This window comes from Rutidosis leptorrhynchoides, chromosome 5, assembly GCF_046630445.1.
Source record: "Rutidosis leptorrhynchoides isolate AG116_Rl617_1_P2 chromosome 5, CSIRO_AGI_Rlap_v1, whole genome shotgun sequence".
NCBI lineage: Eukaryota > Viridiplantae > Streptophyta > Magnoliopsida > Asterales > Asteraceae > Rutidosis > Rutidosis leptorrhynchoides.
In genome coordinates this window covers 451,286,231-451,308,404 of record NC_092337.1, presented here as the reverse complement: position 1 = coordinate 451,308,404, position 22,174 = coordinate 451,286,231, and the positions used below count along the sequence as shown (strand labels likewise).

General features: G+C 34.3%; 1 protein-coding gene across 1 annotated transcript; it reads left to right on the top strand.

Moving 5' to 3' along the window:
• Window positions 1-254: 254 nt before the first annotated feature.
• Window positions 255-5,677, top strand: LOC139850160 (uncharacterized). The gene is made up of 3 exons (XM_071839747.1): window positions 255-879; window positions 972-1,441; window positions 5,600-5,677. The coding sequence occupies exons 1-3, from the start codon at window positions 255-257 to the stop codon at window positions 5,675-5,677; spliced, it is 1,173 nt and encodes a 390-aa protein (XP_071695848.1).
• The last annotated feature ends 16,497 nt before the right edge of the window (window positions 5,678-22,174 follow it).

The following is a 22,174-nucleotide window of genomic DNA, read 5'->3' as shown; positions in this document are numbered from 1 at the left end:
TTTAAGCAAAGAATGATCACCTGCTACTGTCCGAGGGGTGAACTTAAGAAACTGGAGACTGAGCTTAAAATTAGAAAATGAAGGGAAACGACATTGATGCGTATGATCAGCGATTCTTTGAATTGACTCTTATGTGTCCCAATGCTTTTCCTACCGAAGACCTCAAGATCGAGGCTTATATTGAAGGATTGTCTGAGTTGATTGAAGTTGGGGTTGAATCAAGTGAACCTTAAGCTATTGAAGCTGCCATATCTATGGCACATAAGTTAAATGATAAGATTCTGCGTAAGGCGAAGAAGACCCCGTCTGGGGAGACTAGTAATGAGGTTGCTAAGAAAGATGAGAGTGGGAAGCGGAAATGGGAAGGTAACCGCAACTCAAATCACAATCAGCATAAGAGGCACAATAACTCGAGTTTTAAGCAGGGTAATCAGCGTCAAACGTGCCCAAGGTGCTCCAAGCCCCATACTTGGTACTGTACAGTTGTGTGTTCCAATTGCAACAAACAGGGACACATATCCAGTGATTGTAAGAGCTCTGTTTCTAATACTGCTGCAAAGGAGCCTACTAAAGGGAATGATAAAGTTGCTGCACCGAAGGTTTGTTATGGGTGCGGGAAACCGGGGCATTTCATTGATTCGTGCCCGGATAAGAAGAAAAATGGTGGGAACGTGCGTGGTAGAGCGTTCAACATTAATGTCAGAGATGCAGAAGAGGATCCTGAGTTGGTTACTGGTACGTTTTCAGTCAACAATTTACTAGTTCATGTTCTATTTGATTCTGGTGCGGATTTATGTTTTGTGTCTAGCAAACTAAGTCCTAGAATCATTACTCCATTATCGACCTTAGACAGAAAGTATATTGTAGAAGTAGCTAGTGGTAAATTACTTAAGGCTGAAAAGTGTATCGTAACTATAGTATAACTTTGGGTGATAGAAGTTTTGAAGTGGACTTAATACCTATTGAGTTAGGAAGTTTTGATATAATAATTGGTATGGATTGGCTATCCAAGAATCGAGCTGAGATTGTTTGCTATGATAAGGCTATTCGTATTCCTCAAGTAGATGGAGAATCGTTAATAATCTATGGTGATAAGAAGTGCAAGCAGTTGAATCTCATCAGTTGTTTGAAAGTTCAGAAGTATCTCAGGAAGGGGTGTCATGCTATTCTTGCTCACGTGAGCAAACCCGATCCGAAGGAAAGACAGTTGAGTGACGTAGCAATCGTCCGCGACTTTCCCAAAGTATTTCCAGAAGATTTACCCGGACTTCCACCGTACCAAGCGGTAGAGTTTCAAATTGATCTAGCACCGGGTGCTGCTCCTGTAGCCCTTGCGCCCTACAGACTTGCTCCATCCGAACTCCAAGAACTCGCAAGTCAACTTCAAGAATTATTGGAGAAGGGTTTCATTCGTCCCAGCTCTTCCCCGTGGGGAGCTCCTGTTTTATTTGTCAAAAAGAAAGATGGTTCGTTCAGATTATGTATTGATTACCGAGAATTGAACAAGTTTACCATCAAAAATCGTTATCCACTTCCGAGAATCGATGATTTATTCGATCAGCTACAAGGTTCATTCGTTTATTCAAAGATTGATCTTCACTCCGGTTATCATCATCTTCGTGTTAAAGAAGCCGATATTACAAAAACCACATTCCGAACTCGTTATGGCCATGATGTGTGGCAACCTGGAAATTTCCGACCAAATTTAAACTTTAATCTTTATATATTCCGACATGATAAGCAAAGTTTGATAAGTTAAATCTCAAGAATTTTAAACTATGTTCATACATTCATTTAACCTCGACCAAATTCCAATGATTCACTAACCATTATATGAACGAATATGATTATATATGTATATGTGTATATATTATAACTTGATAACGTTAACGAAATATTAAGTATAAATACTTTACAATATAGTATTTGGTTCCATATGTTTGTCGATGGAATTCCATAGTAATCAATTGATGTAGTTTTCAACTGTACGAAAACACTTTTTCATATAACAAGACTTGTCTATCTAAATTGCCTTTAAATAAATAAACGTAAGTTAAAATATTGGTTGTAACGTGTATTTAAAACGTGTTCATTAAATATATATGTTTTCAAATTAAGTATACGGTAGTAACAACCGCCTAGTGACGCAATTGATATTTAAAAACGATTAATACTTGTATCCATTTAAATTCTTAAAAAGAAAAAACATTACGCGCTAAACTATTTTCCTAACTGAAATGAAAATAAACTTTGAAAAATAAATAAAACTAAATGTTATATAGTTAGATGAAAGATTTTGGATACAAAATTTATATTTCTAAAAATGTGTATATATATATATATATATATATATATATATATATATATATATATATATATATATATATATTAATCTCGTCATAAAATGTATTAATTTAAAATAAAATATTTTGGTAAACAACGAGTCACTGATTTATAGAAGCAAATGACCACGACGTTCAAATTTTATAAGATACATTTTTACAAAGTAATTTATTGATGAATAAATCAAACTATTACTAAAGGTACACGTCGCGTAACGTAAAAGGCTAGTTTTCTAAACGTACGAAAGTGCGCTCGAAAAACCGAAAGTGGTACATGAGTCGAGAGACCACGACCGTGTCATTTTTGTAAAAATTATATTTTTACCATGAACGTAAATATAATATAATATTTAATTAATTCTAAAGATTAAATATATTATATATTAAATATATATATAAATTATTTATAATGAATGAGTACTTATAGATATCAATTTCAATCGGATGTTTTAATTTTTCTGTGCGTCCGTGACTTTTTGTCACTAACTAAAGTAAAATGGGGTAGTAGGTGGGATAATATGTATAAAATGAACGTTTCATTTGCTTCTTTGCTCAATCTATCTTTCTCGCATATCTATATCTCTATATATAGGTATATATATATTTATATTATTATTATTAGTGTTGTTATTATTATTATTATTATTATTATTATTATTATTATTATTATTATTATTATTATTATTATTAGTAATATTATACATAAAATACTAAGACGAGGTCATGAACAAGTTATTTCAAAACTGGTTTTCGAGTAGGATAGGGCTAAGGAAATTATGGGTTATAACTATGGAGGTGATGGGTATGGTTCATGGGTATGCTCGTGAGGTAAATCTAGTGTTTATCATCTCCGTTGCGTCTGCGTACTTTCCTACAATATTGAATCTCAATATTGATATGTGAGCACTCATAACTTAACTTTTATTTATTAATAGTGTATCCCTGACTAGTGCTCGAGTATATAGGATTATGCATGCTTTGTATGCTTATTATTGTCATTATATACTTTATGATAAATCATGAATTAGTTACATATGTGATTGAGATAAAGTATATGATATGCATGTCGTTGGAAAGCTGGCGAAAAAATATAAACTTTTCATTTAGATATCGAATGGTTTTGATGAACGGATTAAAAGATATCGTCAATTGAATTATCTATAATTTTAAAGTATTATTGTTAAAATGATTATCGTTATCGTTATCGTTATCGTTATCGTTATCGTTATCGTTATCGCTATCGTTATCGTTATCGTTATCGTTATCGTCGTTATTATCGTTATTATTATTATTATTATTATTATTATTATTATTATTATTATTATTATTATTATTATTATTATTATCATTATCATTATCATTATCATTATCATTATCATTATCAATATATGTATTATCATTAAAAATTGTTATTGTTATAATGGTTGTTAGAAAATAATATTTTAAATCTTGAAAACTTATATTTTTATTATGATTTTATTAGTATTATTGATGACAACAATATTATTATCATTAACATGACTATAATATTTTTACCATTATCAGTAATAATATTATTATTAGTACAAAAGATTATTATTTATTATCAAAATTAATATTATTATTAGTAAATATAAATATTGTTATTATTACTATTACTAAAATAATTAATATTATTAATACAAAATAATACAACTTTTACTTATTATCATTACTAATATTTTCATCAAATAACTATGTAATGCAAATATATTTTCACCACACGTAATATAATTACATTAATAATACATACCCTTATATTTTATGATATTAAGTGAACTTTATAAATTTTATTACTTAAGACATATAAAAGTATATTTTATATAAAATTTTATTTATTAATAAATGAATTATATTATTTACTCTAATAGATCTTTTAAAAATATTTAAAAATATAAAACGACGATATTTAAACTATATAATAATCATGTATAAATTTTGAAAATCATTTTGAGTCAAATTGACTTTTGTTGACTTTTGCATATTAGTCTCGAGCATTAGGATTGGGATACACTACAGTTTAACCTAAATTGTTAGACAGATATTGACCAACATATAAATATATATATAATTAATATAGGTTCGTGAATCCGAGGCCAACCCTGCATTGTTCAATGTCGTTATATGTATTTTTACTACAAAATACAATATGTGAGTTTCATTATTCCCTTTTTATATATTTTTGGGCTGAGAATACATGCGTTGTTTTATAAACTGTTTTACGAAATGGACACAAGTACTTAAACTATATTCTATGGTTGGATTATGAACACCGAATATCGCCCCTTTTTAGCTTGGTAGCCTAAGAATTAGGGAAATGGCCCCTAATTGACGCGAATCCTAAAGATAGATCTATGGACCTTGACAAGTCCCATTTGGGGTACGAATGCTTTAGTACTTCGATTGATATATACTGATTGCGACGGCCGGTATATAGCATGCAGATTGCGAAATGCCTGTATGCGGGGGACATTCTATATGCATCATGTTAGTTCGGTTACCAAGTGTTCACCATATGAATGATTTTATCTTTATGCAGATTGCGAAATGCCTGTGTAATGATTATGGAAATGATAATGAAAAATGAAAATCTTGTGGTCTATTAAAACTTATGGAAATGATTGTTTATGATAAACTAATGAACTCACCAACCTTTGGTTGACACTTGAAAGCATGTTTATTCTCAGGTATGAAAGAAATCTTCCGCTGTGCAATTGCCCAATTTAAAGATATTACTTGGAGTCATTCATGGCATATTTCAAAAGACGCTGCATTCGAGTCATTGAGTTCAAAGAGATTATTATTTAATAAATGACAGATTAAGTCATTTATAATTTGGATATATTGTGAAATGGTATGCACATTTGTCAACTATCGTTGTGATGGAAGTTGTCTTTTAAAAGCGAATGCAATATTTGTAAAACGTATCATATAGAGGTCAATACCTCGCAATGGGACCAAATGTTAATGTATTCGTCCATATGGATTTGGACGGGCCATTTCATTATGAATTTTTAGTTATGCCGTTCGGACTGACTAACGCACCTGTTGTGTTCATGGACCTCGTGAACCATGTGTGTAGTCCGTATCTGGACAAGTTTGTCATTGTCTTTATTGATGATATCCTTATCTACTCGAAGAACAACCAAGAGCATGAAGAGCACTTGAGATTGGTGCTGGAACTATTGAGAAAAGAAGAGCTATACGCTAAGTTTTCCAAGTGTGAGTTTTGGTTGCAGGAGGTGCAATTCCTCGGTCACATTGTTAGTCGACAGGGAATTCAAGTAGATCCTGCAAAAATTGAAGCCATTGAATAATGGGAAACTCCAAAGACTCCGAGACAAATACGCCAATTCTTAGGTCTCGCCGGGTACTACCGAAGGTTTATCCAAGATTTTTCTAGGATAGCGAAACCTCTTACTGCATTGATGCATAAGGGAAGGAAGTATGTTTGGTCTGCTGAACAAGAAACCGCGTTCCAATTGTTGAAGAAGAAGTTAACTTCAGCACCTATATTATCACTGCCCGAGGGGAACGATGATTTTATTATCTATTGTGATGCTTCGCGTCAAGCGTTTGGTTGTGTGTTGATGCAACGAAATAAAATTATCGCTTACGCCTCACGTCAACTAAGGATACATGAGCAGAATTATACAACTCATGATTTGGAGTTGGGTGCAGTTGTTTTTGCACTTAAGATGTGGAGACATTATCTCTACGGAACTAAGTGTACTATATTCACTGACCACAAAAGTCTCCAACACATTTTCGAGCAGAAACAACTGAATATGAGACAGCAACGGTGGGTTGAATTGATAAATGACTATGATGTAGAAATCTGATATCATCCCGGGAAGGCTAATGTAGTAGCCGATGCATTGAGTTAGGAAGAAATAGAAAAACCTCTAAGAGTCCGAGCTCTAAATTTGACTATCCGAACAAACCTCGCAAAGCAAATTCTTGAAGCTCGGCAAGAAGCTTTAAAGGAGGAAAATGTCAAGAATGAGAAGATTAAAGGTTTGGATAAACAATTGGAGCTACGAGAAGATGGAACCCGAGAAATATTTAAATTCATTTTACATTCTTCAAAATCCGATTCAACCGGCATTGCCTATACTCTTTACAACCACAGATATACGTATCCGTTCACCGCAGAATAACCATTTTCATTCAATTTCATATTTGGATTTGGACATATCAGAATCCAGCAAGTGGCATAATGAAGAAAACATTGGACAAAATAAAATTTATTAGAAACAAACTAATTAACTATGTGAAATTTTGTTAAGAATCCACGCTAACAATATCCTAGCTAACTATTCCCTTAATTACATTTTATTTATCGCAATTTTAATACTCACAATTTTATTTATCGTCATTTAAATACTGTTATTTATTTTACGCACTTTAAATATGTCAGATCAATCATAAGACACATGTACACAATACGTCGAGATTACTTCAAAGACAATAGTTGTACAATGGGTCATGATTGAATCTTAGACAATATATATACAATACGTAGAATAAATCGTAAGACACATGTACACAATACGTCGAGATTACTTCAAAGACAATAGTTGTACAATGGGTCGAGATTGAGTCCTAGGAAATACAATACGTCTTGATTAATAAACTGTACATGGACTATTGGACTATATTTGGACTACTAACTGTGGACTACTAACATTGGACAAATAAAAGATATTAAAATATTGATTATAACATATGAAATTAAACATTTCTTCAAGTCTGCCACTTGATACCATTCTAAACAATCATTTGTATCTTGATGATTATCACCTACGATCAAACCCATCATGATTCTTAAAACACCTCAATCAATTGAGAAGATGAACCAACCATACATTATCGATGGAAGGAAAGAGTTATACTTATAGTTATACACCTGGAAAGCTCTCAAAACCTAAGTAAGATTCTAACACGTATCCGTGATAAATCCTTCGGCATTATTATTACTGAAAACTATCCTTGTAATTCCTTTTCAAGTATCCAATTTTGTCACACCTTCAGCAAGTCAACTTCGACTATTCATTCGGACAAGCCTTAATTAAACCTTGACAAATACGATTGACCTTTCTATTGTTGTTACCGGGGAACCTTTTATGTTCCACCATATTAACGGTAAACGTACCAGCGACTCCGTTACTTTACAACTTGAATCTCCCTGAAATATCACTATCATTATTTCTTGAAATCTTATCATGTACTCATCATCGTCTTGAAATGATAATTGTCAAACTATATACCGGGAAGCATCTACCATTATTCTAAATTTCGTAACGTTTCTACGTCAATGGTTACATATATACATATGACGTCTATTTCCTAGACTTACGTACTCCATTTCCAGAATTCTGAAAAGCACCCCAACCTGCAAATTTTTTCTCTGAGTTTGAAAATACTGATGAAGCAGCAAAAACTATAAACGACCTTAAATAGTCAAAAGTTGATAATAAAGAATATAGTGTTGGAAACGCTCAACAGAAAAATTTAATACTGGAAAGCGGATTATGCAAAACTATGAAGGTAACTATGAATATATCACAGGGACTAAACTTGTACATAAAGAATCCAGTTGATTCTGTATCCGATGAAATCTTTAGCGAATATCTTGCTCCTTACTTATTCTATATTCTTGCGGAAGAAATTTTTCCTCATCAACCTTCGATCTTAGAAATTCCAGAAAATATCATCATAAATATCCTTGATATTTCTGAAGATATTTCCATAATTATTTTTATCTGAAATCATTTACCTCTTCGCGTATCTGTATTACATCATAAAAGAAACTATTTAGTTTCTAAAATTCTGAGATATTCGAGTTTAAAATAGGAATATTTTTGAAGTAGTGTTGGGAACTGATGCATGAGTTAGTATAATATAATGACACTTGATCAACGTGATTATATTACAGTAAGTCATGCTGAGTTTCTAAATGAAACGTGATGATTCACAGACTATACCGTCATCATGTGCCATGTTACACGACTCTTGTATTCTACTTAACCTCTAAAAATATCAAGAAAATATTTCTTGATGATTCGGTCTTTTCCGAGGTATTCTAGTAATTTGACAAGTCAAGATCGTGCTGTAACGACCCTGATTTTCCGATCGTTTTATACTTATGAGATTAATATTTACATAAAATAAACCTTACCAACATGATAAGCAATCCAAACTGTTGAGACTTATGTTTTTGAAAAGAGTTTCACACAACGTTTGACCGTCCAATTTGACCGATGATATCACGAACTATATAACATACGATAATTATACGATTATGTATATATACATATCTATACATATTTAACATGATTTAAGGATGGTTTAACATTTCATTGTGAACTAACAACAATGAGTTATAAGTATACTTTGAGACCACAAACTTAAGTTTTCAAAACGATAACTATATGTAACGTTCTTTGACATATATACTTACAATCTATAATGTGTTGGTGATCTATGTCATCAATATGATTTAAGTGTAATGGGATTAATTTGTAACCAAAATAATCTTGATAAATATCGAACAAGTTTGGGGAAGTGTGGAGTGCACACTTGTTTGAACTTATCTTGATTATGACGGGGGTTCGGGGGCAGCGCCCCCGATAAGCGGGGTCCAAGGAGTGGCAACCCCTGGCGGGGTCCAAGGGGCAGAGCCCCTGGCTGGGGTCGAGCTGCCAGGTCAGCTTGGAAATTTTTTTTTGGGCTAACATTGCTTTATTAAAAATGTCTTAAAATTTTATTTTGGCCCGGTTTGACCCAAAAATAAAAGCCCAGTTTTGAGCCTCTTTTATAGTTATAAACCCGTCCATATTTGAATTCTCGTTCCGATTCCTCAAAATTTCTACAAGTATATCTAGGGTATATGTAACCGTATCATACCCAGTTTCTATACGTATTTACTATTGGTATATACCAACAATAAACTTCAATGATCAGCCACTAGACATGATGTTACATATGGGAACCAGCCATTTAACCTCATGTGTGACTTTTGTGCAAGAAAACAAACTAAATCTCCTATATATCCATCCCATAATCATGCTATTTTGCACACACACACATACAATTTCATTTCCAATTTTCTTTCAAGTTAATTTACTCCCTAATCTCTCTTCATTTACCTACTCAAGAACGTATCAATATAGTCATCCGATTTCAAGGAGATTACTTCCAATCTTTCAATCCCACTCCACCACTCTTTTGATTCCAAGATTTTTCTTACCTTTTCCAGTAGCTTTGTCCAAGTAACTTGAGGTAGTAACCTTATTCATAACCTTATTCGATTCATATTTATATAGCTATCTTATTTTGTGTTATAAAATTTTAACAACAAGAACATAGTTTGAGTGATTTCAAACTTGTTCGCAAACTAAATAGATCCTTCTAATTTGATTTTTAATAACACTTCAAGACCTGTAATATATCATATTATGACAAAATCGGATTAATCATATCTTGGCTAATTAACATAATATTTAATATATATTTACTTATGATTTTATTTTATATATTTCAGGACCACCCGTAAACAACACGAGAAGATTAATCATAAGACCTCATGATTGTACGCAACACGTCATTTGACAACACGGTACTTTATGTACGCAACACGTCATTTGACAACATGGTACCATGGGTCAAGATTAATTCTGATCAACACAAATACGATGGGGTCTTTATTTATTTTATTTAAGCAACTAATTGTGGACCACTAACATCAGACTGCTAACTACGGACTAAGAAAATATTAAAAGTATATATATATATATATATATATATATATATATATATATATATATATATATATATATATATATATATGTAACGATTACTTGAAAAGAAAATATGTTGATATATTATATATATGGTTAGGTTCGTGATATCTATCGGAGACCAAGTCGAGTTAAATACCTTCAAGACAAAAGTGAGTATATAGTCCCACTTTTAAACTCTAAATATTTCGGGATGAGAATACATGCATTTTATGATTTACGTAATGGACACAAGTGATTAAAAATATATATTCTACGTTGAGTTGTACCACTGGCATACTTCCCTGTAACTTGGTAACTACTATTTACATGAGGTATTGTAAACGCGAATCCTGTTGATAGATCTATCGGGCCTGACAATCCCAACCGGACTGGACGACCAGTATTCAACGGTTGCACAGTACTTCGTTTCGGTGACTACACTTGGTACGATGTAGTAAGATTTCATAATAAAGGGAATATGCGACGTTGATTAAATGTTAAGTATGGTTATCAAGTGCTCAACAACTTAGAATATTTTTACTAAGACGTTTATATATGAAATCTTGTGGTCTATATTCATAACGCTGCCGGCTTTAAACCTATATCTCACCAACTTTATGTTGACGTTTTAAGCATGTTTATTCTCAGGTGATAACTAAAAGCTTCCGCTGCAACATGTTGAATTTAAGCAAGATCTTGAGTATGCATATTTGTGTCAAAAATAAAACTGCATATCGGAGGATTTGTAATGTAAAATATGTTGAAGGTCGTATTGTTATTATCACATGTAAATTTTGTAAGTCTAAGATTATCGCTAAACGATAATCATTATTAAGTTGTTTAAACCTTGTATTTGCAATAAAAGCTATGGTTTGTATTGTAAAAACGAATGCAGTTTTTGAAAAATGTCGCATATAGAGGTCAATACCTCGCGATGAAATCATATGTTATTGTATTCGTCCTTATGGTTAAGGTCGGGTTATGACATGTGGTATCAGAGCGTTGGTCTTAGAGAACCAGAGAATTTGCATTAGTGTGTCTTATCGAGTTTGTTAGGATGCATTAGTGAGTCTGGACTTTGGCCGTGTTTGATTTCGAAAACTATTGCTTATCCTTGTTGGTTAAAAATTAATATGTAAATATTATGTGGTATTAACGTGCTAGTTGTTATGTGATAGATGTCTGGCTTAGAACTTATTATCACATTCAGCGACTTCGAACCAGACTCTTCAGATGGTGTTCCAGTCATTAATCTATCTGATGATGAAAACGATACCTTTGGGGAAGACTCACAAGTTCCGGATGAATCAATTGAAGAGGAACCGGAAAGTGATCCTGAGGAGGAAGAAATACAGGAAATTACGAAAGACAAGTTCGAACGAGGAAAGAAACGAAAGGCTACTAAAATGGAAAATCTAAATCCCGAGTCTACAGAGGATGTTGTGGCACCAACTCCAACAGATACTTCCACACCTATTCTCGCTATTCCTATTAGTTCTATCCCGACATCCAGTTCTTCGGTTCCTCAGCCAAAACGCAGGGAGACAACCAGGATAACCTTTAAGCGATTTCTTTGAACACAAACGCTTTGGGTTAAATGATGCGCTGTTGTTTTAAACCATGGGATCATATAATGTTTTGTATAATATTACTAGTGTGGTTTGCTTAATGTTTGATGTAAGATAAGCATATGTAAAATAGTGAAGTGTGAAATGCAATAATTTTCCATGGTTAAGTATTATTTGGGTGGTAGTAATTGATTTTCGTACTAAGCTATTAAGTATGAACTTTAACGGGTAGGTACTACCCTAGATATAATTATAAAACGCTAATAAGAAGAAAAGGCTTTTATAATAATAACTGGCTCATATTATTAATAAGCTACGATGTACTGTAAATACATACTACATCTATAATATTCCATGTGAATAATTATTTTTTTTCATTCTTGTTGAAGATTATGGCGCGATTGAACCGAATGACGGAACAAGAAATCCAGGAACTCATTAATCAGCGAGTGAACGACAGAATGTTATAGGTCGAGGCTGCAAGAGGTGCTGCAGTTAACCCAAATCCTCGTGTGGGGTGCACTTACAAAACTTTTCAAGGTTGCAAGCCCTCATCATTCAGTGGAACAGAAGGACCGGTTGGTTTAACCCGGTGGATCGAAAAGATTGAGTCTGTGTTTAAAATCAGTGGTTGTATTGAGAAGGACATGACCAAGTATGCATCATGTACCCTACAAGATAGTGCACTCACGTGGTGGAAAAACTATGTGAAGGCCGTAGGAGGAGATGTAGCTTATGATACTCCTTGGGAAGAATTCAAAACAATGTTAATCAACGAATATTGTCCAAGGAACGAGGTTAGGAAGTTAGAAGCTGAATTACGAAGCCTGAAAGCTGTTGGTACTGAACTCACCACCTACAATCAGCGATTCATGGAATTAGCTTTGCTATGTCCCGAATTGGTACCAACCGAAGAACGGAAGATTGAAATGTACAAAGACGGTTTGCCTAAAAAGGTCAAGACAAATGTTACAGCATCCAAACCCAAGACTATTCATGAAGCTATCACCATGGCGAACGAGTTGATGGACCAGATTATTCTGGATAAGAACACCGATGTCAAGACATCGGGAAACAAAAGAAAGTGGGAAGGTAATCATCAACAATCCAACAAGAAATAAGAAACCACGCAAGGTGCGGGTAGCGGTTCGAACTCAGGTTACAAGGGACGAAATCCTTTATGTAACAGATGCCACAAACATCACTCTGGTTATTGTAATGTGGTGTGCAACAATTGTAATCGAAAAGGTCATCTTGCTGAAGATTGTAGGGTTCCCGCTACAAATACAAACGGTACCAAGACTCCTGCCACCAGTGCAAATAGAACTGCCTTGGCCACTGTTACTTGTTATGGGTGTGGAAAACAGGGTCATTATAAGAGTCAGTGCCCGAATCCAGAGAAGAATAACGGATCTGCACGTGGAAGAGCATTTGTTATTAATGCTAGGGAGGCATATGAAGACCCGGAGCTTGTTACGGGTACGTTTACCATTAATAACTTATCCGCATCTATTATATTTGATACTGGTGCCGATAGAAGTTACGTGTGTAGAGACTTTCACGCTAAATTGAATTGTTCATCATTACCTCTAGATGCTAAGTACAAGATTGAGTTAGCTAATGGTAAACTAATTAAAGCCGATAAAATTTACTGTGATTGTAAAATAAATTTAGCCGGAGAAACATTTAAGATTGATTTGATACCCGTAGAATTAGGAAGTTTTGATGTAATAGTCGGCATGGACTGGATGTCCAAAATAGGAGCTGAAGTTGTGTGCGCCAAGAAGGCAATTCGCATTCATCGTAAGGATAGAACGCCATTAATGATTTATGGAGAGAAGGGTAACTCAAAGCTAAAACTCATTAGTTGTTTGAAAGCACAAAAGTGCTTGAAGAAAGGGTGCTATGCTATCCTAGCACATGTTAATAAAGTCGAAACGAAGGAAAAAGTAAAGAGCATCAACGACGTGCCTGTGGCAAGAGATTTTCCTGAAGTATTTCCGGAAGAGTTGCCGGGATTACCTCCATTTAGATCTGTAGAATTTCAAATAGATCTAGTACCGGGAGCTGCACCAGTGGCTCGTGCTCCATATAGACTTGCACCATCTGAGATGAAAGAGTTACAAAGCCAGTTACAAGAATTACTGGACCGCGGTTTCATTCGACCGAGCACTTCACCGTGGGGAGCTCCGATTTTATTCGTCAAGAAGAAAGATGGATCTTTCCGAATGTGTATAGATTATCGTGAATTAAATAAGTTAACTATCATGAATCGGTATCCACTACCGAGAATTGATGACTTATTTGATCAATTACAAGGATCATGTGTGTACTCGAAAATTGACTTAAGATCGGGCTATCATCAATTACGTGTCAAAGAAGAAGATATTCCGAAAACTGCTTTTCGGACACGCTACGGTCATTATGAATTTTTGGTCATGCCGTTTGGGTTGACTAATGCGCCAGCTGTATTCATGGACCTCATGAATCGAGTTTGTAGTCCGTATTTAGATAAGTTTGTTATCATTTTCATTGACGATATTCTTATCTATTCCAAGAGTGAGCAAGAGCATGAGCAGCATTTAAGGTTGGTATTAGAATTGTTAAGAAAAGAACAGTTATACGCCAAATTTTCTAAGTGTGCATTTTGGTTGAAAGAAGTGCAATTTCTTGGCCACGTTGTTAGTAGCAAAGGAATTCAGGTTGATCCAGCTAAAATTGAGGCCATTGAAAAATGGGAGACTCCTAAGACACCAACGCAGATACGCCAATTTTTGGGTTTAGCCGGTTATTATAGAAGGTTTATTCAAGATTTTTCCCGAATAGCTAAACCATTGACAGCGTTAACACAAAAAGGGAAGAAGTACGAATGGACCATTGAGCAGGAGAGTGCATTTCAATTACTCAAGAAGAAGTTGACCACGGCACCTATTTTATCGTTACCTGAAGGGAACGATGATTTTGAGATATATTGTGACGCTTCGCGACAAGGTTTTGGTTGCGTCCTTATGCAACGAAAGAAAGTTATTGCATACGCATCTCGACAATTGAAGATTCACGAGCGGAATTATACGACGCATGATCTAGAATTGGGGGCAGTAGTGTTTGCATTGAAGATATGGAGACACTATTTATATGGAGTTAAATGCACTGTGTTTACTGATCATAAAAGCCTTCAACATATTTTCGATCAGAAACAGCTGAACATGAGGCAACGTAGGTGGGTCGAGCTGATAAACGACTATGATTGTGAGATTCGCTATCATCCCGGGAAAGCGAATGTAGTAGCCGACACTCTAAGCAGAAAGGAACGGGAACCAATTCGAGTACGAGCAATGAACATAAAAATTCGCATGAATCTCAACTCACAAATCAAAGAGGCTCAACGAGAAGCTCTTACTAAAGAAAACATAGGAAATGAAATAATGAAGAAGTATGAGAAGCAACTCGTTATGCGGGAAGACGGAATTCGATATTTTGCAAACCGTATTTGGGTACCGAAGTTGGGTGGATTAAGGAAGTTGATATTGAATGAGGCACATAAGACAAGATACTCGATACATCCTGGAGTTGGAAAGATGTATCAAGATCTTAAGACGCATTATTGGTGGCCTAATTTAAAGACAGATGTTGCAACATATGTTGGGGAATGTTTAACTTGTTCCAAAGTCAAAGCAGAACATCAAAAGCCGTCAGGGTTACTTCAACAACCAGAAATCCCAGAATGGAAATGGGATGGTATTGTAGTGACCCGAACTTTTCCATGTTTATATATATTAATTGAGATTGATATTTACATGATTAAATGTTTCCAACATGTTAAGCAATCAAACTTGTTAAGACTTGATTAATTGAAATATGTTTCATATAGACAATTGACCACCCAAGTTGACCGGTGATTCACGAACGTTAAAACTTGTAAAAACTATATGATGACATATATATGGATATATATATAGTTAACATGATACTATGATAAGTAAACATATCATTAAGTATATTAAAAATGAACTACATATGTAAAAACAAGACTACTAACTTAATGATTTTTAAACGAGACATATATGTAACGATTATCGTTGTAAAGACATTTAATGTATATATATCATATTAAGAGATATTCATACATGATAATATCATGATAATATAATAATTTAAAATCTCATTTGATATTATAAACATTGGGTTAACAACATTTAACAAGATCGTTAACCTAAAGGTTTCAAAACAACACTTACATGTAACGACTAACGATGACTTAACGACTCAGTTAAAATGTATATACATGTAGTGTTTTAATATGTATTTATACACTTTTGAAAGACTTCAATACACTTATCAAAATACTTCTACTTAACAAAAATGCTTACAATTACATCCTCGTTCAGTTTCATCAACAATTCTACTCGTATGCACCAGTATTCGTACTCGTACAATACACAGCTTTTAGATGTATGTACTATTGGTATATACACTCCAATGATCAGCTCTTAGCAGCCCATGTGAGTCACCTAACACATGTGGGAACCATCATTTGGCAACTAGCATGAAATATCTCATAAAATTACAAAAATATGAGTAATCATTCATGACTTATTTACATGAAAACAAAATTACATATCCTTTATATCTAATCCATACACCAACGACCAAAAACACCTACAAATACTTTCATTCTTCAATTTTCTTCATCTAATTGATCTCTCTCAAGTTCTATCTTCAAGTTCTAAGTGTTCTTCATAAATTCCAAAAGTTCTAGTTTCATAAAATCAAGAATACTTTCAAGTTTGCTAGCTCACTTCCAATCTTGTAAGGTGATCATCCAACCTCAAGAAATATTTGTTTCTTACAGTAGGTTATCATTCTAATACAAGGTAATAATCATATTCAAACTTTGGTTCAATTTCTATAACTATAACAATCTTATTTCAAGTGATGATCTTACTTGAACTTGTTTTCGTGTCATGATTCTGCTTCAAGAACTTCGAGCCATCCAAGGATCCATTGAAGCTAGATCCATTTTTCTCTTTTCCAGTAGGTTTATCCAAGGAACTTAAGGTAGTAATGATGTTCATAACATCATTCGATTCATACATATAAAGCTATCTTATTCGAAGGTTTAAACTTGTAATCACTAGAACATAGTTTAGTTAATTCTAAACTTGTTCGCAAACAAAAGTTAATCCTTCTAACTTGACTTTTAAAATCAACTAAACACATGTTCTATATCTATATTATATGCTAACTTAATGATTTAAAACCTGGAAACACGAAAAACACCGTAAAACCGGATTTACGCCGTCGTAGTAACACCGCGGGCTGTTTTGGGTTAGTTAATTAAAAACTATGATAAACTTTGATTTAAAAGTTGTTATTCTGAGAAAATGATTTTTATTATGAACATGAAACTATATCCAAAAATTATGGTTAAACTCAAAGTGGAAGTATGTTTTCTAAAATGGTCATCTAGACGTCGTTCTTTCGACTGAAATGACTACCTTTACAAAAACGACTTGTAACTTATTTTTCTGACTATAAACCTATACTTTTTCTATTTGGATTCATAAAATAGAGTTCAATATGAAACCATATCAATTTGATTCACTCAAAACGGATTTAAAATGAAGAAGTTATGGGTAAAACAAGATTGGATAATTTTTCTCATTTTAGCTACGTGAAAATTGGTAACAAATCTATTCCAACCATAACTTAATCAACTTGTATTGTATATTATGTAATCTTGAGATACCATAGACACGTATACAATGTTTCGACCTATCATGTCGACACATCTATATATATTTCGAAACAACCATAGACACTCTATATGTGAATGTTGGAGTTAGCTATACAGGGTTGAGGTTGATTTCAAAATATATATAGTTTGAGTTGTGATCAATACTGAGATACGTATACACTGGGTCGTGGATTGATTCAAGATAATATTTATCGATTTATTTTTGTACATCTAACTGTGGACAACTAGTTGTAGGTTACTAACGAGGACAGCTGACTTAATAAACTTAAAACATCAAAATATATTAAAAGTGTTGTAAATATATTTTGAACATACTTTGATATATATGTATATATTGTTATAGGTTCGTGAATCAACCAGTGGCCAAGTCTTACTTCCCGACGAAGTAAAAATCTGTGAAAGTGAGTTATAGTCCCACTTTTAAAATCTAATATTTTTGGAATGAGAATACATGCAGGTTTTATAAATGATTTACAAAATAGACACAAGTACGTGAAACTACATTCTATGGTTGAATTATCGAAATCGAATATGCCCTTTTTTATTAAGTCTGGTAATCTAAGAATTAGGGAACAGACACCCTAATTGACGCGAATCCTAAAGATAGATCTATTGGGCCTAACAAACCCCATCCAAAGTACCGGATGCTTTAGTACTTCGAAATTTATATCATATCCGAAGGGTGTCCCGGAATGATGGGGATATTCTTATATATGCATCTTGTTAATGTCGGTTACCAGGTGTTCACCATATGAATGATTTTTATCTCTATGTATGGGATGTGTATTGAAATATGAAATCTTGTGGTCTATTATTATGATTTGATATATATAGGTTAAACCTATAACTCACCAACATTTTTGTTGACGTTTTAAGCATGTTTATTCTCAGGTGATTATTAAGAGCTTCCGCTGTCGCATACTTAAATAAGGACGAGATTTGGAGTCTATGCTTTTATGATATTGTGTAAAAACTGCATTCAAGAAACTTATTTTGTTGTAACATATTTGTATTGTAAACCATTATGTAATGGTCGTGTGTAAACAGGATATTTTAGATTATCATTATTTGATAATCTACGTAAAGCTTTTTAAAACCTTTATCTATGAAATAAAGGTTATGGTTTGTTTTAAAAATGAATGCAGTCTTTGAAAAACGTCTCATATAGAGGTTAAAACCTCGCAACGAAATCAATTAATATGGAACGTTTTTAATCAATAAGAACGGGACATTTCAGTTGGTATCAGAGCGTTGGTCTTAGAGAACCAGAATTTTGCATTAGTGTGTCTTATCGAGTTTGTTAGGATGCATTAGTGAGTCTGGACTTCGACCGTGTTTACTTGAAAAATGATTGCTTAACAAATTTTGTTGGAAACTATATATTTTTAACATGTGAATATTATGTGATATATTAATCTCTTAACGCGTTTGATATTATGTGATAGATGTCTACCTCTAGAACAAGTCCCATTGACTCACCTAATAATAATGAAGAGTCAAATGTAAATTGGAATGATTCGTGGACTGATTCACAAGTTCCCGAAGAGGAACTGGAAGAAGAGTCGGAACCGGAAGAAGAATCGAAACCGGAAGAAGAATCGGAACCGGATGAAGAAATAGAACCGGTGGGGGAAATAATAAAACGGTTAAGTAAAAGAAAATCCTCAACCAACCGACCAAGGTTAATTATGGTCAATGGAGTTTCCGCCAAGGAAGCAAAATATTGGGAGGATTACCAATTCTCCGATGAATCGGATTCCGACGAGAATTCCGATGATGTTATAGAAATTACCCCAACTGAATTTAAAAAGGCAAAAGAAAATAATAAGGGAAAGGGCATAAAAATAGAGAAATCTAATTCCATCCCCGATGAACTTTATATGTATCGTCAACCCCCGAAGTCCTTAAGTTGTAACAATGACCCGGGAACCTCTAAACCACCAGGTTTTTCTAAACCAATGTGGATAACGACGGCTCGTATTAGGGGAACATCATATATCCCTAGAAACTTGGCAAAACGAACCAAAACCGAAGAAGAAGAAACAAGCGAGTCGGAATAAGATAGTTGTATTCGTGTGGTGTAATATAAGTAATATAGTGTGCTTATGCTTTATGATATATGTAAAAATTGCTTGTATTAATAAGTATTTTTTTTATGAATCTAACTCTTGTCTATTTTACAGTATAAAAACACAAAATGGATAGACAACCCAATATTTTAAGAGACCTACCCGGAGACATGATTGATGAAATCTTGTCTAGAGTCGGTCAGAATTCTTCTGCACAACTATTTAAGGCGAGATCAGTTTGTAAGACATTCGAAGAACGTTCCAAGAATGTCTTGGTTTATAAGAGACTTTCGTTTGAAAGATGGGGGATATCACATTGGGAAACCCATAAGTTACGATGTGTTTACTTTGACGCATATATTGCGGGGAACCCAAATGCTATTTTACGCAATGGGTTAAGAAATTATTTTGACTCAATATATTCGAATATTGGACTTCGTGATTTAGAAAAAGCGGCTAACATGCAACATAAAGAAGCATGTTATGCTTACGGATTAGTAATGTTCGCTTCTCACCAAAGTGAGAACAAGAACATCGGGCTACCACTATTAAACAAAACGTTCCCACAAGTGATGAAATCGGTAATTGGGGTAAGAAATGAGGTTTTTAGATTGTTACGGGACTGTTGGACATTACGTAACCCTCGTCCCTTTGACGACGTTACAACACGCTGTCTTATCAACGGCCATAACGGTTATGTTCCACAAGACCAAGGATGGGAAGTAGTCCTAGTAAAACCAGAATGCATGACTTGTTTCTGGACGTATGAATTACGTGTCTTTATTGCCTTTGCTGAACGACTTGTGTACTAGCTAGAATTATCTTCACAACCATCTTGTATCAAATTTATTGTGTGCTATATTTCATGCTATATGTAAAATAAGCGGTATTGTAAGTTTGTAAAATGTTGTGTAAAAGTTTGAACGCGAAATATTATTATAATCAGTTTTTCATATAGAATTGTAGTAGTTGAATTGTATATTAGCTACTAAGTATGAACTTAACGGGTAGGTACTACCCGAATTTAAACTTATAAAACGCTAATATGAAGAAAAAGCTTTTATAAATGAGTTCATATTATGCTACGAAATACTATTAACTACTCTTAATATTATGTATGATTAACTTGTTCCATTTAACTATTTTGAAGGAAATGGCACCGACTACTCGACACACCGTGAATATGAATGAAGAGGAATTCCGTACTTTTCTAGCTTCAAACATAGCCGCAGTACAGGCTGCGCTACATACCAACAATAACCTTGGATCTAGCAGTACAGGAAATCGTGTAGGATGCACCTACAAAGAATTCACTGCCTGCAAACCTTTGGAATTTGATGGAACCGAAGGACCGATCGGATTGAAACGGTGGACCGAGAAGGTCGAATCGGTGTTTGCCATAAGTAAGTGTACTGAAGAGGACAAAGTAAAGTACGCTACGCATACCTTCACAGGTTCTGCGTTAACATGGTGGAATACCTATCTAGAGCAAGTGGGACAAGACGATGCGTACGCACTACCGTGGTCAGCATTCAAGCACTTGATGAACGAGAAGTACCGTCCAAGAACCGAGGTCAATAAGCTCAAGACAGAACTTAGAGGGTTACGGACCCAAGGATTTGATATTACCACGTACGAAAGACGATTCACAGAATTGTGCCTATTGTGTCCGGGAGCTTTCGAAGATGAGGAAGAGAAGATCGACGCGTTTGTGAAAGGATTACCGGAAAGAATCCAAGAAGATATAAGTTCACACGAGCCTGCCTCCATACAACAGGCATGTAGAATGGCTCACAAACTCGTGAACCAGATTGAAGAAAGAATTAAAGAACAGACTGCTGAAGAGGCCAATGTGAAGCAAGTCAAAAGAAAGTGGGAGGAAAACGGTGATAAGAATCACCAATACAACAACAACAGCAATTACAACAATAATCGCAACAATTATCCCAACAATCGCAACATCAATCGCAACTACAACAAACGGCCCAACAACAACAACAACAACAACAACAACAACAACAACTACAACAATCATCCCAACAACAATAATAACCGCAACAACAACAACAATCAGAAGCAGCTATGCCAAAGGTGTGAAAAGAATCACTCGGGGTTCTGCACCAAATTTTGCAACAAGTGTAAAAGAAATGGTCATAGCGCGGCGAAGTGTGAGGTCTACGGACCAGGGGTTAATAGAAAGAAAGGAACAAATGGTGTCGGAACGAGTAATGGCGGAGCAAGTAGTGTCGGAGCAAGTTATGCCAATGTAGTTTGTTATAAATGTGGAAAACCGGGACACATTATTAGAAATTGCCCGAACCAGGAGAACACGAATGGACAAGGCAATGGAAGAGTTTTCAATATTAATGCGGCAGAGGCACAGGAAGACCCGGAGCTTGTTACGGGTACGTTTCTTATTGACAATAAATCTGCTTACGTTTTATTTGATTCGGGTGCAGATAGAAGCTATATGAGTAGAGATTTTTGTGCTAAATTAAGTTGTCCATTGACGCCTTTGGATAGTAAATTTTTACTCGAATTAGCAAATGGTAAATTAATTTCAGCAGATAATATATGTCGGAATCGAGAAATTAAACTGGTTAGCGAAACATTTAAGATTGATTTGATACCAGTA